The 16,136-nt window shown below is 39.3% G+C and overlaps 2 protein-coding genes across 3 annotated transcripts; one reads left to right on the top strand and one right to left on the bottom strand.

Annotated features, from left to right (window-relative positions):
* Window positions 1–2,874: 2,874 nt before the first annotated feature.
* On the bottom strand, window positions 2,875–3,603 carry ripply2 (ripply transcriptional repressor 2). Its single transcript, XM_020589800.1, has 3 exons — window positions 3,310–3,603; window positions 3,147–3,217; window positions 2,875–3,056 (listed from the first exon to the last, which is right to left on the bottom strand). The coding sequence occupies exons 1-3, from the start codon at window positions 3,415–3,417 to the stop codon at window positions 2,894–2,896; spliced, it is 342 nt and encodes a 113-aa protein (XP_020445456.1). The 5' UTR covers window positions 3,418–3,603; the 3' UTR covers window positions 2,875–2,893.
* Window positions 3,604–12,283: 8,680 nt separating this feature from the next.
* LOC109953885 (melanocortin-2 receptor accessory protein 2A) lies at window positions 12,284–15,990 on the top strand. Of its 2 annotated transcripts, XM_020589331.1 has the most exons (4): window positions 12,284–12,790; window positions 12,873–13,016; window positions 13,493–13,592; window positions 14,238–15,990. In XM_020589331.1, the coding sequence occupies exons 2-4, from the start codon at window positions 12,899–12,901 to the stop codon at window positions 14,725–14,727; spliced, it is 708 nt and encodes a 235-aa protein (XP_020444987.1). In that variant the 5' UTR covers window positions 12,284–12,790; window positions 12,873–12,898; the 3' UTR covers window positions 14,728–15,990. The 2 variants fall into 2 exon arrangements, with proteins under 2 accessions (XP_020444987.1, XP_020444993.1); XM_020589337.1 differs by lacking the exon at window positions 12,284–12,790 and having other exon boundaries at window positions 12,935–13,016; window positions 13,573–13,592.
* The last annotated feature ends 146 nt before the right edge of the window (window positions 15,991–16,136 follow it).

Genomic DNA, 16,136 nt, shown 5'->3' with positions numbered 1-16,136 from the left:
TAGACACAAATGTATTCCACAACATCCATAGTACACATCATTAAGGTTATACATGGAGAAAAGCAAGGCTTACTCTTCCATTTTCATCCACTGCTTCATGGGAACCAATTTCTTTAAGTCACAGTTTCACATGCAACACACTGTAGCAACACCAGAGAGGGTAGGTATGTGTGCATGCAGGCCACATTCTTGTCCTTTCTACTCCAGCACAGAAGCACTTCCTGTTCACATGCACATTTTGAACACAAATTTATGCATTAGCAAAAGCATAGTGCCCTCTTTTGGCTTAGAGATGAACCACCTTTGACAACACAGCGATGCTGTGCAACCAGATGTAAACAGCCTTTCCACAATCACAACTCATCTGGCTCGGTGCAACTGTTCCCAGTGGCAAACAGAGGTGTGACTGTGGGAAGTCCGTCTATTAGATCCAGTTTAGGCTCAAAGGAGTCACACTTTGTCACCTCTTTTGGTGTCTGTGATCACACTGCCAGGCTCAGGCAAAGTTCACAGGACCATGCCGGGAGTCACACTCTCCAAATGAGCTTTCATTAGAAAATTACAAACGACAGATCTTCACTGTCAGCATTAAACTGTATGATAAAAATGAATACTCCATTTTTAGTATCACCAAAGTATGAGATATATTTAGACAACTGCAGAGGATGTAAATATGACAGACATTTTAAATAAATGTGAGACTAAACTGGGGAATGGGGGTGGGAGTAACTTCCATCTCTTTAAATTTTTATTTAAAACAACTGGTGTAAGGCTGTTTACAGATATGGAACATGGCAGTTGTAACAAAAGTGACCACAGAGGTCAAACCTGGGACTGAACTCTGTCCACCCCTTTAGGTGTGCACTGCTCACACCCAAATTCACACCATCTCCTGGGAAAGAGCAGCCTGTGTCTGAAAGTGCAGAGTTCAACAAAGCTCACAATGTCTTGCAGGTAATTATGTAAATTCATCACATTACTGCATGTATTTTCCTGATAACACTTGTCCTCATGCACAAATAAAAACAACCAGTCAGTCCTTGGGCAAGACATGCCTCAAGTTTCCCCCGATAGTTAGAGCCATCAGTTGAGTTGACGCCGCAGATGGCTGCCTCGGTTTTATATCAGAAACAAATTCCTTGTGTGTAACATACTTGGCCAAATAAAGGTGATTATCCTTATTGTCCTCTTTAGCCCAGCATTTAAACCAACAATCTGCTGATCAAACATTTAAATTGGTACCTTTTACCAGTATCATCCAATTTAAAACACAGATAGTTTACACAGCTAAACAAGCCAAATAAGAAGTGTTGGATTTACTTTAATTGATCTAAACTTTACTCAGTTAAGTTAATCAGACCGGGCATCAGTCCCTGGTTTTATATTTAACTTTAGAGGTGAGCAAATTTCACACCCAAGTGAGTGACACTCACGCAGCTCTGACACCCAACCCTGGGAAAGTCCAAGCCGGAGTTAAAGAGGTTATCAGAGCTTCATCACTTCATCACAACCCTTAAAATAAGGTCTCCATTTGCTCTTATGATGCACAGAAGCCACCCTTTCCATTGCTTGCTCCAGGAGGAACTCAGTACAACTTTTTTTTGTTGTGGCTTTGTACCCGTATAGTCCTGATATTAGCTAAATTTGTAAGCTTTACTCCTCCGAGGTCTTTAATGTGAGGTAAAATAATACAAGTCAACGTCACTTTGTCAGTTTCTTAAAACAAATATTAGCAATCCATCCAGTGAACATAATTAGTTCTGCAGCAGTAACTGACCCATAAATCGGTTTTAAGAACTTCATTTTTATGAGATATGGTCCTTAGATTATGCACATTTTCATATTACATTGTGATTTTTTTTAAATCTTAATTATCATTAGCCATTGGACACACTGGCAATACTGGAAATACATACAACTGGTTGACAACTGCAGTGATGTTGTCACGTGTAGTCTGCAGTGCACACTTAATGTGCATTTGGAGGTGATGCTGCACAAACACAATGCACATTAAGCAGGAGGAACAAGGGTCTCTATATGAATAGTCTTCAGAGTTCAAATGAATAGAAGCAGTGATTTTCTGGCACTGTGCTGCTGCTGGGTGGTTTCACTGGGGGTCTAACGTTTTCCATTTGACTAGGTCCAGCTCTCTATGTGGTTCCCTGACAGGCTGACACCTTCCACATGTCACGCAGTTTCCTCACTTCAGGCGACACTGCGCAGGAAATGGTGCGTTTATCACCTTAGACTCACCCATGGGAAAAGATTTGTTCAGCGACAAACAGGCAGATGTATCAGCTATGCAAAGTTGAGAAACTTTTAATTATTAAACTAAACTATAGGGGAAAAAACTATATAATGTTCTCATAATAAGTCTGTTATCTCCAAGTAATAATTGTGAGGAAAAGTACATTAGAGTTGATGCAAAAGGGATGTTAGGATATAGCAGATACAATAAACAAGGAACCCTGGGGAAATGTTATGCAATTACTAAGAAGTCTGCTGTCTGTGCACATTCACGACTTTCAAATTGTAATTTTGAACTGGAGAAGTCTTCTTGTCTGGAGAACCTCGTGTACTCTGGGGAAGTGAACACTGCCAGCAGTTTGGAACTTTATTCGATTTATTTATTCTGCAGTGCAAGATAATCCAGAGAAAAATCTTTATATACTGTATAAGCAATCAAGGCCCAGACAACGACATTCATGTAATGTATTTTATTGGAATTATCGACAAAATACAAAAGAGGAATAACTTAAGCATGTACATTCTGTTTTGGTATCAAAATGAAAAAAAAAGATTTATTTACATATATTTACAGGAATAAATTAAGTGAAATATATATTATCACATTATGCAATAAATTGTCTTCTCTGTCTTAAAAAGACGGCATTTAGTTGTGCTCCTTTTCCACCTCCTCCTCTTCATCATCGCTGTCTGCTTCGCTGCCGGAGTCTTGATAAGGGCAGATGGTCGCTTGGACCGGATAGTTGCGTAGGAGCAATTCTGCCTCTCGGTACAGATAGTCGAAACACCTCGATTTCGGCCAAAGCAGCCTTCAGAAAGAAAAACGAATGAATAAAATATACTCACAAAGAAATTACTGACAAGAAAACAGGTTATGTAATTAGCAAAACTCTGCTTACTTTACTGGATGCACGAAGTGAGGAGCTTTGGGGTGCTTCGCATCAGAAAGGCCTCCATGCATAGTGTGATCCTGAAAGTTAAACAGCTCGTAAGACTTTGTATCCATTAAAAATGCATGTTTGAATTGAACGTCTTAAAAACTCTTAAGTTAACTAAGCTCACTTTATCCACGTCAGTTGTCTCCTCTTTCCCAGTCCATGGTCTCCACATATCGGACTGTTGGCTAACATTGTCTGAAGGTAATCCACTGGCGGCGGCAGGAGTCTCCATTGTTCCTTGTAGTGGTCAGTACTGCGTAAAATCCAACGAGGTTGTGGGACTGTAAGCAGGAACCTTCTATTTATCCGGGCCCTGGTGGCTGGTGCCAAATTGCGCTTTGACGCGTCCCCAAGTGTTTCCATGCGCCACGGTGTTGAGGTGAGAGGTGACACTTCAGCAAACTACGACCATATGGTCACTTTCTTTCGTAATCTTGCATGTAATATTGTTAAAATATCTCCAGAGGGATTGGCCTACATTACTTGAAACATATTTCCAAGATTAGTGTGCTACCGTATCTTTGATTAGATGTTAAACAGTAGCTACACGTGGCTGCTTTCTGCGTCCACTGTATGTAACTCTTGTTAAGGGTCTCAGCATTAGTTATAGTTGGATACAGTTTTGGAAAAATTCTTAAAAACCTACAGGGTATCGTAAATTTAACTAGATTTAAAACCGAGCAATGATTCAGTTTGATCTTTTAAATGTTTCCTGATAAAAACTTGTTGAACTCTTTCAGTACCTTTGTCTGAAGCCATTTGGGTGTGAGGTGTGAAGAAACACGTGCCCTACTGTTATTTCCCGCTGAGTTGGATGATGGAAAGGGGCTTGTGTGCGTGTAGGGGGTGTTGACACGCGTCAGCCTTCTGTGTGTACAACAGCAGGAACGGGGATAATAGCTACACCCCGGCAGATGCCAAGCTTGAACGCATGGCACTCTAACAGAGAATCTATTATGCAACTTCTGCAGGAGGTTAATGTGCAACTTAATGATAAATACCTTCTGTAATCTATTGACACAGTTTGCCCCATTCATTTAGGTGATGTTTTCTCTCAGTCAGTGTAACAGTAGGGGTCAGTGTGGGGCTACAATCTGGGATAAAATGCTTATGGAAACAGTGGAATATCTAAGACACATACAGTACAAATGTTTGGCCAAAATGCATTGTTAGTAGCTGTCTGAGCACACAGTGGACTGCATACAGACATTAGTACAGTATATGTGTATGCTTTCATCTGACTCCATTACCTGTTAAAATGTGTTAAAGCCTGTAGTGAGGGTGTCTGTGTTTAAGGTGAACCATGAATTGCTGTGCCAGCTGCATCCATCCACACCAGGGAACAAGCAGTCAGAACCTGGTCCTAATAAGGTCCACACAGACCTCCCTCAGTCTCTCTCTATCTCTCTGTCTCTCCTTTTGCTCTGGGGCTAATTGGACACACTGTGTTCCACTGCCGAACACATACTGTATGCTGATCATCAAAAAGATACACGCTGTGTGTTTTTAATATTGTAGTGATGACTCACAGAAACAACAAATTTTATCAGATCAGTGCAAAGCATGTCATAAGATTGGATAAAAGAAACATACAAAAGAGCAGGAACAGTAAATGTGAGGTCCATGTCAGCTTTGAATGAGACAAAACCACCACCATACACACACACACACACACACACACACACACACACACAAAAGAATGGATATCATGTGTTTACCCCGAGTGTAAATTGTTAACACAAGATAAGATAAGATAAAAAGAAGCAGATGAGCTACTCACAGGTTTAAAGGATGCAAAGCTGCAGCTCAGCACTAAGGAGTCGTCTGAAAATTTTCAGATGTTCATTCTTTTAATTCTGCTCAAATTAACAACCAGTCTGAACTTGTCTGACTGAATGTTCACCACATGCAATTTACCAAGACCCCCTTTTATCAGCTGTCCTCCTACAACCTTAACTTTTGTATTGCTCCTCTTTAGTCTCTTTTTATTATTCATCAGCCTTATTTTCTCTTTTTTTGTCCAAGTCACTGATACCTCTTTTACAAAGACAATGTTTCTTCCCAAAAAAGTCCTCTCCATGGCAACAGTCAACCACAAACATCATTTTCTAATAGCGCACTCAGTAAAGCTTTATATATTCATTCGTGCTTCTTACACAATCTCAGTAAATTCATATTTTGCCAATAACTGAAGTTACACCATAAAGCGTGTAATCATGTCATATCTTCATGAACTCCATGGTGCTTGTTTGTCTGTGTGAGTAGCTTCAATCACTATTTCTCTGCTGGCCTCCAGTTTGGAATCAATTTTTGTTTTTCGGTTGAGAAGCTATGTCTTAAATTGAGTCACTCAGATTGGTGTTTCTCTCTGACAATAAATGGAAAGCGGGTTAGGCAGCATTTGTGATTTGCTCGTGTTGACGTTTTCCTGGGACTTCAGGGGACAGCTGGCCAGGGGGACGCTGGGCTACCAATTAAAATACTCTGTGATCCTATACCTGTTGATTTCCTGGAAATGATGAGATAAATACTGATTGAGAGGTGCGATATCTAAGAAAGACTGAGTCATGTGTGCTCTACTCTTCAAACACACAGCAGTTGAGGAGTCAGATCCAAATGGAGAGCTCCTCCCTTTCATTATCCTGTTTAACAGATTTTTTTAAGGATTTACTAAAAGGATAGGAAAGCAGTCTCAATAATTATAAATTTGAAAAGAAGCAAGAATTAGTGTCTTCTGGGACTGTGCATTCTCAAGGACATCTTGATATTATTGACTCTGTTTGAAGTTTAAATTAAACATTTAAATTGCAACCTGCCACAGAGGAGTCAAAGCAATAATTCAGTACACTACTTACAGCTCACTTAAGATTTAATTATGCATTGCTTCGTCGGTCTGTATCAGGTCAAGCTGGTGCTCTGTAATTTTTCCCCTTGTGTAGATAACTATTTGAAAGTGCCTCAAACATGACAGTGTCACTGTCAAGTTCTATTAGTCCACACCTACAGGGTAAAAAGGATGCGGGTAAGTTCTTTATAGTGATGAGTTTTATGTATTTTAAAGGCCCATCTAGGGACAGGCAACACAAATTAGCTTAAGGTATTGATTTATGCTAAATATTTCTTCCTCTATAAATACATAACTTTACCAAAGGGACTTTATTTACTAACACTGCAGTTATATTAAAAAAATCCAAGGTTAGACTTGAATTTGTTCTCCATTTAGATTTTCCACAGGCTTAAAAAGATACAGAAATGTGTAATACAGTAATTATTCTAGTCATGCAAAGATATTTATTATTTGTATTCCGGAGCACCATGGCACTGAGCGTCACTCCCTCAGGCTGACTCTTGTCTTAAAAGAGAGTTCATTGGTTCATGTAACTGATGTAGGAAGGAGGAGAGGCCACTCTTTTTGCACTAACTACAGAGGAGATGCCACAACTTCAGCGTGTTCTCTTACCACCTTCCTGCTTCCATCTATAAAGTTTAGTTTGCTTTCTAAGCACTACAGCCTTTGTAGCTGCAAACAGTGCCATTTAGCGGTACCTCGCCATCTAATCATTGTGTTTGTATGCAATTCATACTGCGAGGAAAGTTTGCCAGATCTCTTATAATCTCAAATCAGAGGTAATTATATAGAGATTACACATGGAAGCTCATTTTAAACCCACCTTAGCTTCCACTGAGATGTAGATACCTACAGATGGGTGACAAATTACAGAAAAAAACAGACATAAAGTGTCTTGGTAAGGTGTTGGGCCACCACATGCCACCAGAACAGTTTCAGTGCACCTGAAGGGATGAACACAATTTTTCCAAAAGATTTTCCCTCACTTGGTGTTTTGACAATGGTGGTGGAGATGCTGTTTAACATGTTGGTCCAGAGTCTGCCATAAGTGTTCAGCTGGGTTGATATCAGGTGACTGTGAAGGCCATATCATATCCTTCACATCATTTTCATACTCATCAAGCCATTCAGTGACCCCTCATGCAATATGCATGGGGCCACTGTCATCCTGGAAGAGGTCACTCAATTATTCAGGTTTTTCCTTTAATATGTCACCCATTACCATTACCCATTATGTTTGAGATACTGCACAATTTAATATTTGCATTCTCAAAAGGACGTTTCTTGTTTGAATTAACCTTACATAATACCAAATGACCAATGAACACCAAGCCGCGCAGCTTGAAGGTAGTTAATGTCAGCGAGTACAGAAAAAAGTGTACATTGTTCATCCATGCTGTGGCAATTTAATTGAAATCATTTAAAATTTAAATGCTGAACCTCCAAGCGCTTTAATTCAATAAGCTTATCATATATAATCAACTTGAATTTTTTTTAGTTCATATGATAACAGTGATGTCATGACAGATTAATGATTGAGCATCACAGTATATGTTTATTTTGGGTTCTACAAGCTCTGAGTTATATTCTGAAAATGGCTGTGCAGAAGGTCAGACTGATTCAGATCCCAGCTTAATTGAAGTCCCGAGTGTTCCCATGGAAACCATCTGACACAGTAAAAATGCACTGTAAGTAGAAGCATGGAGAGTTCAGGGAAAAATGTGAGAAACATGGCAAAAATAATGTAAATGCATCTCGTATAGCTGTGATATATGGCTTTTAGTTGGAAAAACATGGATCTGCAGTATTATAGTAGCTAACATATTGTTAAGTTGTGTATGCCATAGCTACATGTTCATTTACAGCAGCTTGGGCCACTGCAGTGTTCATGGTTCAACTCCAACTGGGGACTGTGGTCACATGTCACAACCCCTTTCACTGTTTACCCATGTTTCCTGTCTGCAACTTCACAACAAACTGTCAAAAAGGCAAAAACACCAAAAAATATTACATTTGGAATAATCTCAATAACATTCTATTGTACTTTCCTCAATTCATTTATAATTCATTGATTTACATTGTCTCTGTCGTATACTCTCTCTCTCTCACTGTTTCTTTCTTACTTCATCATGTTTATTTTATTTTAAAGACATTGCTCTCGAAGCAAAAGGTCAGCATGACAGTGCCTTGTTTTTCATGAGCACTCTGTATCACTGACTGCATGACTGCTCAATGCGCTCCATGGTTTTTGGGTTCATGCTGACAAAAACAGATTTGGAAGTCTCATCCAACGGAGCCGATGCACTGAAAAATACCATCTGTGGGAAGTGACAAGACAAGGAGAGTGTTTTAGTTTGGTACTGCAGCATGAAAGAAGGAAAATTGTGTCTGCCAAATGAAAAGTGTGCTTGAGCACTCCATGTGAAAGTGCATGTATAATAAAGCAGCCAGGGTATCCTTGGCTTTGTGAATTTAAGTTTGTGGAGATTGAAAAAGCTGTTTAGCAGAGGCTGAAACTAAAAATAAACCCAGTACCAGACACATTAAGGCACTGAGATATAAAGAATGAATAAGTGTTTTTTTTTTTTTGTTGATTTATAGAGAAAAAATAAAGTAAATGACAGGATGGGACAAGAGACAAATAAAGACAGCTCACTTGCCGGGCCTGATTTCACCACTGGTCAGGAAATTATGTATTTATCTCAGCAACATCAGAATTATGCATGGCACGCTGCAGAAATAACAATGCAAAGCCTATGAATATTTCATATTATCCATTTTGGAGTTTTAAATGTTTCTGTCCCCAGTTCACAAATGAACAGATTTGGAGCAGTGAAGGACAGTTGCTATATAACTAGAGCAAGTTTGTGACCAGAATGGCATTGGGCAAAATGGGAAATTTCTGAAAGTAATAACCAATTAAAAAGCAATGATGAGAAAATGTATTGCCTGTAACAATATTAGACACAGCGGATATAGAATGGGTAGAAAGACCAGGGCAGGAACCAGGACATCTTCACTCTCTTTGTTTCTTGCAGTTTTTATGTTTTATGATCAAGAATTTTTTGGATTTAATAAATGGATATGGTGTTTAGTGTCAATGAAATTATGCTTCCTACAGACAGTGACTGCAGTGGTGAGTCACACAGGAATGGTCGGGATTGTTACATGCAACATGGGTCTGCAGGCTCTTCTGAGGAAGTCTGTGTTTCAAGCATGGTCAGATGATGATAGGAGAAAACTGTAACAATCAGTTTTAACACACAGACAAGTCATCAGTGTGTAATTACTCTGTGTCAGAAAAAGCCTGCGATTAAGATTGTAATTCAAATTATTTGCCCAACTGTAGCAGCCTATTTTGAAGTTAATTAGTAGAAGTGCTGTGCCTGTTAAAAACTTAACTTTGCTCTAGGCTGTAAAACTAAGGACAGCTGCTGTAGAGCTCATTAAGCTTCAGCTTATTTGCAAATATTTTGATGACTGTACCATAATATGCACCTGGTTACTTGGTAAAACTAATATGATACTGTACTTTGAATGCAAAATGTCATTTTAAACTATTTAATTTTTTTTTACTTTTAATTGCCATTCAGAAACCTTTTTGTCCATAATGCAAAAACTATTTTTCAGCTTCACTGCACATAACACAAATTAAAAATAAAACATCACTCTATTTTTGCACAGACACCCTGTTAACATAAGACTAAATCAAATGACAGTTTCACAAGTAGAACAAATATTTGACAGTGAAATTTGAACATGTGCTGTATATTCATGTAAGAAGATGACAAATGTACCACTTAAATTCTTAAATCTACAGGTAGACACACCCAAAAATCAGTCAAATAAAAACCCATGTAATTAATAAAGGTGATGCTAAAACCATATTTAATTAAAAAGATATATTAAGAAAAGAATAAGATACAAATAAGTTAGTGTAAGATCTGCAATACATTTTGTTATGCCTAAATTAAAGTAAGAGTAGTCGATCAGAATCTCATCTAAAACCTTAAAAGCATGTGCAAGAGTAGAGTCAGTAAGAGTCTCAGTTAAAACCTTAAAAGCATATCAATAAGGTTCATCCATTTTCAGAGCCTGTTGTAATCTGCTCCATCTCGGATGAGCAAAGGATTCAAAAGCCTTTATTCTATACTTTGCAACAGCATAAGACTTTCCTGAGGTCTAATAAAGCAACAAGCCTGTCTAAATTTCAGAGGAGATATTTGATGTGCTGGTTGTTTTCCCATAAGAGCTTTGTAAACAAATAAGGAGCCTAAATGCCCTCTATCTGACAGAGAAGGCCAGCCAACAGAATTGTTCAGGTCACAAACAAACCATAAAGCATTATGAAACACAACATCTAATGACTGAAGCTGGAGGAGTGTGCATGTAAGTCAAATTACCATCATCAAGAATTGATAGAAATTTTGTCTCACTGAGCAAGAACAACATGCTTTTTGTCTAGAAAGGGGCCATGAAGTATAACAATGTGTCATCAGCATAAAAGTGAAATTAGATAATTGGTACATCCACCACTTTCTGCTAACAAACTCACAGTGCAATACTTCATGTTTTCAGATTAAAAAATTATCACTGAGCGGCTCGATTAGTACTGTAAGTGTGCAGTAAATGTGAATTTGCTGTACTGCACATTGTGAACTGCTGAGTATACCGGCAGTGGTGAATGAGAAGTTATTTCAGACACAACTAAAAGGTGTGTCGACCATTTACCTGCCAACTATAATTGCTCACATTTCTTTTGATCCCAGTGAAAGCAACACAGTGCATCATCTGATCATGACCACTGTGGCTAAAGAACAAAGCAGCAGCCCAAAGAATAACAGCCAGCGGGACAGCAACTGTCTGATTTCAGTGAAATATGTATTATTCATTTGCTGGTGAATATGAGACAAAACAGCGTTGACAGCTTTATGTAGCCTTTCTTTCCAGCTTTTAATAAAGTGGAAGTGAATTAAGTAAATATATGTAATCTAGTAATAATATTTTGTGCTTTACTGTATGGTATTTATGATCCATCAGCGGAAAACATTTTAATTATTTTATTATTTTTATAAGCTCTAGGCGTCGAGGAGAATATCCACAGCAGAGCAGATCTCCTGACAACAGCCTATGTTATTTCTACAGTATTGCACAGCTTAATTTGAAATTCCACCTTTAGCTGGGCAGCGATAAAGAGCCAATGATATCGTCTGGAGACAGAAAGTTGCAGTTTTTATTTCACATGCAGCATTTTGAACCATATGAAGATGTTTAGTACTAGTAGGTGGCCAGCCTGAGAACAAAATGCTGCAATATATTATCCACATAGCCTCAGATGATTCCAGTGCAGTAAGGTATACAAAGCTTTCAAGTTCACACTGTGATGACAAACTACTTCTAAGCTACACCGAAGAAAGTAATGCAATATGTTCCCATATAATGCTGGTGTAGCTCCAATGTTTGGTGCCGTCTGGGTAATAAGCACAAGAAGTTAGTGTGTTATATTTGTTATTCCAGTGAATAGAAATTATACTTAACAAGAAAAAATCATTTTGGTGGTGCATCAGTGAATGAATGGATGCCTTAAGTGGCTCTGTTTAAAAGATGCCTCATAACTTAAAATAATGCAGGATTACTAGTGAAGCTTGCGGCTTGAGTGGAGATTTAATAAATCTATTAACGATGCAGTGTTTTATGGTTTTAATAAGGATTCCCTGCCTCAAGCAGATACGTCCTCACATTTTCATATTCTCCTCAGTTCATGCCATTTGAAAATCATTAACTCCTCGATCCCCCTGAAATGACAAATGGTCAGTCAATTTACATACTGTGTGCACTTCTTCAAGAAATTCAGTGGATGACACATTTTAAAATGTTACTTGGGGCTTTTCCATAAAACATAGACCTGCATCTTAGTATTAGTGTAGAGTGTATACAGGAACACTTTACAAATAGAAATTCCTGAAGAATGAGTGGAACAAATCAGGATACTGACTGATTTAATGGAAAACCAGTTGTTCCCAAATAACTCCAGACAGGGACCATAGGATAAAGTAATGCTGGGTAATATTGGATCATGCTCTTGCTCTCTTAAATTTGACACTACTAAATCATTTCAGACAAATTTTAAAGTAGTGTGCTATTGCAACGACACTGTGGCGTCATCCTATAAACTATGAATGACGCACTTGTTCAGTAAAAGTGGGTGGGTCGCAGATGTGGGCATTCCCTCAGACAGACTCTCTGAGAATAGACAAAACTTGTAGCCTCCATTTATGTCTTACTCTTCTCTCGTAGACTTGATTGTAAGTTCTACTGATATTGTAGCGTGTATGAATTCTGTACACGTTTTCAATAGAGATATACATTCCTGCAAGAATAATCAGATGCATGACGTAACGTATCCAAGGAACTCAGTATATTAACTCCCACCGCCAGACTCAGTGACTGGGTAAAGATGGGCATTTTTTACAGCGTAATCTCAGAATAGGGAGCCACCAGTTCAAGGGGTATTGGACAACGGGGATGCGCACTGGACAATTCGCCAAACTGCTGCTGCTTTGCGTACAGGATTTAAAGGAATATGGATGGAGTTTTTTGCGCAACGACAAAAAGAGGGATTTCCCTGCTCTTTATCACGTTATTGGCCCTACACTGAACTCCGTAAGAGGGACATAACATCCGAGGTGGTCGCGGAATTCTCCCATTCACGGGCTGTAGACTTCTTCTCAGAAACAACACGGTTCCTGAGACTGTGGTTTGTAAACTTTATATCTGTAGTGGCATTGTCGTTTATCTAGATCCTTGATGGCTTGATTTCGTTTGTTTTCTGTTGTCAGGTCAGGGTACGCAAAATCGGTTTGAAATGTCCGACTTCCACAACCGGAGCCAAACCAGCGCACGTCGCAGTGACTACGTGTGGCAGTATGAGTATTATGACGACGAGGAGCCCGTGTCTTTTGAGGGACTCAAAGCGCACAGATGTAAGCTTAATACAACTGCATATTACTGAGGCAATCTGTCTTTGTTCTGATGGCTTTTACTTTATAAAACTTGTGTGCGTGCCGGCGGGCGCCTTTTCAGTGCATGTCATTAGGTTACTCACCTTTATGACTGTGAGTCATTACCCCAGGTACAAGTGAGTCATTACCCCAGGTACCTGTCATTTCTTGCATTATCTTTATTGCTTCAGCTGAAGGGTGACCCACATGCTTCTCAACAAACAAATATCTGGCAGCAGTGTTTCATGTAGCACCAGCTGGTAATGAACAAACCACTTAGTGAGACAAAATGGTCATCAGCAAACTAACAGATAAGTAGGCAGCTGTACTGTTCTGATCATCTGCTCATTTCAGCAGAGTAACTGAGGAGTTTGCTCTTAGAAAGGTGGGATTCCTGTGATAAATTAAAATCACACATGCAGAGGGAGGATAAGATGTTTTCTCCTCTGATATTTCAGACTCCATCGTCATTGGCTTCTGGGTCGGACTTGCTGTGTTTGTCATATTCATGTTCTTTGTTCTCACACTGCTCACAAAGACAGGAGCGCCACATCAAGAGTGAGTATAATAGTAGGCTACAGCCCGTCTTGCCTTGCCTTGCATGTTTCTCATCAGGCCCTGCAGGCACCGTTTCAGCACTAAGGACAGCTCAAGCAGTTGTGTGTTCATGTTTATCATCTCAGAGCAGGGCAGCTTTCATGTCACGATGTGTGCAAAAGCATTGAAAGACAGGACTGTAATGAGTCCCACTGATGCATCTGCTACTCTGATTGTAGATTAAGCCAAGGGGGTTTAATATGGGTTTAATATATCAATGGTGCTTATCAAATGCACAACATTATTGTCCTTTTGAGAAAATCTGATATTTTACCTGGAGGTGATCTTCAGTTGGCCAAACATCAAGTGAAGATGAACAGTGGAAACTGGAGAAAAGACTCTAAAATAAAGTCAGACTGGGTACTTAAGTCCTGCCAAGATAAATAGGGGACTTACAGGCTGACCTTTTTTCCTGAAAAGTGGATGGGACAATTTTTGGTTTTAATCTCCAGTCAGACACAATAATAATAATAACACAGACTCAGGTCAGAAAACCAGAAATATTTTTACTGATTCAGCTACATTCAAGACAAAAATTACAAAAGGTGCACACTTTCAAAGCTTTCTCCTGCTGATATCTCAGTCTAGGGCTTTCTTTCTCAACAGAAACCCAGATTCTGCTGAAAAGCATCATCGACCAGGAACTTGTCTGGCAGACATTGAAGGCCCCCAGGACGAAAATGACAAAGCCTTCTTCCGTCCTTTGCTCGGGGAGTCTCGCTCATACTTTCATTTCTACATCAATGAGGAGGACCAGGGTCAGGGGAAGGAAAAAACTGAAAATAAGAAGGTTGGAAAGCACACAAGGGCAGGAGTCCAGCAGGGGACCTGCAACCAACCCAGAGGTATCAGCTCCTTGGGTGTGGATGATATGGAAGAGGATGTCGAGGAAGCTGGAGGACACCAGCCTTTCAAAGGATTAACAGATGAGAGCAAGACGGGCCGAGATTGTGCCTTTCTGTCTCACTTCAACATCCCTAACTTTGTGAACTTGGAGCACAGTTCAACATTTGGAGAGGATGATCTGCTGTATGAGCCAGCTGTCATACTGGAGCAGCAGTCCCGCTCTCAGGATGCTCACTGTGACATCCACTAAGGCCATTTCTACAATTACATGACTAACATAAACTTAGTGGTACTGTAGAAATATGATTTGCTTTCCTTTCATAAGGCCATGTGTGACCTGACAGCGGGAAACGTAGTCACCTGCACCTACTTAGTTTCCTTTCAGGTTGGAGTGTTTCAGCATACATGCATACATTCAGATCAACAAGTAAGATGGTCCACAAAGTTATAAGATGACCTTTCATCCTGGAGACTCTCACAAATGGTGTCATTTGCTTCAAGTACCTGGCTTTGTTGAATAGGATGTGATTGTACAGCACCTGGACTAGATGACTTTCCACACAGGAACAGATAAAGAATTGAGGGCAGTGGAGTCACCAGGGAGAGCTGCTTTGTAGAATTGTACTTTGTGTAGCACAAAATCAATCATTCATTGTTCTTAAGTGACTTGAGACCTTAGATGACAGCGTGTTAAGTACATTTGAGGTCAGGATTTTGTGAAACTTAAACATGCTGAATGTCGATTGTCCAAATAAAGCCTAAAATGGTTGTGGAAATCAATTCAAAATTGGTGTCGTCTAGTATATGTTAATATTACACACTGGTTATCAAATGAGATCGCATTAAAATGTAGAATTTTTCAGGTTTTGTCAGGGGTAATAATAACAAACAAGAACCTAAAGCAGCATAAATAAGTATTTTGCATAAGCACTGGATAAACAAGCCCACAGAGAATTCTCCCTGGACTCTGTAGTTCCCCACAGCTTTTTGAAAAGTTCTGGCATTTTAGTTAATTTTGGTTTTTGGCCACCTAATTTATTGTGTTGGTTCATTCTCACTGCACTCATGGTGACAGTGTAGCTGTGTTCGTATTAACTGAAGACTTCACGGACAAATCAGATTAACGTTGTCATTGAAACTGACTTTAAAATGTGTTGGCAATATGTTTGATGTTAGGGGAAACAATCATTAGACATGCAGTCACTTAACCTGGACAATGCTGCTCCCCATAGTCATGAAGAAATTGCCTTCCCAGTCAAAGCAAATTAAAATAATGTTGAGGTGATTATGCAGAGGAACATTGCTAGCTATCATGCTCACTTATCAGTAAATGCATAAGCTATGTATATTTGAATGATGATGTGCTGGGAATGCCAGAGAGTCTATCAACATTAATGCTGAAACTGACTCCACCAAATCGGTCTTTCAGCCAAGTAATTCTTTTCCTTTTTCCTGTATCAAGCTCACTAGCAGGGAAAGGTTGTTCTTGAATTATTCTAGCATCTTATCACATTATTTTCTGACCAATGAAATGATGGCAGCTGTTGTGGGGAATGGTGCTAAAAAAGTAAACAAACAGATACTAAGGTTCATCCTCATGTAGCTTTCTGACTAAAACACACAGCAAAGGAGACACTAAAGTATCGGCTGCTGTGGTGG

The sequence above is a fragment of the Monopterus albus genome, unplaced genomic scaffold (genome assembly GCF_001952655.1).
Source record: "Monopterus albus unplaced genomic scaffold, M_albus_1.0 scaffold9.1, whole genome shotgun sequence".
Classification (NCBI taxonomy): domain Eukaryota; kingdom Metazoa; phylum Chordata; class Actinopteri; order Synbranchiformes; family Synbranchidae; genus Monopterus; species Monopterus albus.
The sequence above is the reverse complement of the archived record's forward strand: the minus strand, read 5'-3'. Positions and strand labels throughout refer to the sequence as shown.

Bases quoted from the DNA above. Each gene is read 5' to 3' on its own strand.
- LOC109953885 (XM_020589331.1), top strand. From the start codon at position 12,899: ATGTCCGACTTCCACAACCGGAGCCAAACCAGCGCACGTCGCAGTGAC. The intron at 13,017-13,492 runs GTAAGCTTAATA...CTGATATTTCAG, and splicing joins GGGACTCAAAGCGCACAGAT to ACTCCATCGTCATTGGCTTC. The intron at 13,593-14,237 runs GTGAGTATAATA...CTTTCTCAACAG, and splicing joins ACAGGAGCGCCACATCAAGA to AAACCCAGATTCTGCTGAAA.
- ripply2 (XM_020589800.1), bottom strand. From the start codon at position 3,417: ATGGAGACTCCTGCCGCCGCCAGTGGATTACCTTCAGACAATGTTAGC. The intron at 3,218-3,309 runs GTGAGCTTAGTT...TTTAACTTTCAG, and splicing joins AGACAACTGACGTGGATAAA to GATCACACTATGCATGGAGG. The intron at 3,057-3,146 runs GTAAGCAGAGTT...TTCTTTCTGAAG, and splicing joins CACTTCGTGCATCCAGTAAA to GCTGCTTTGGCCGAAATCGA.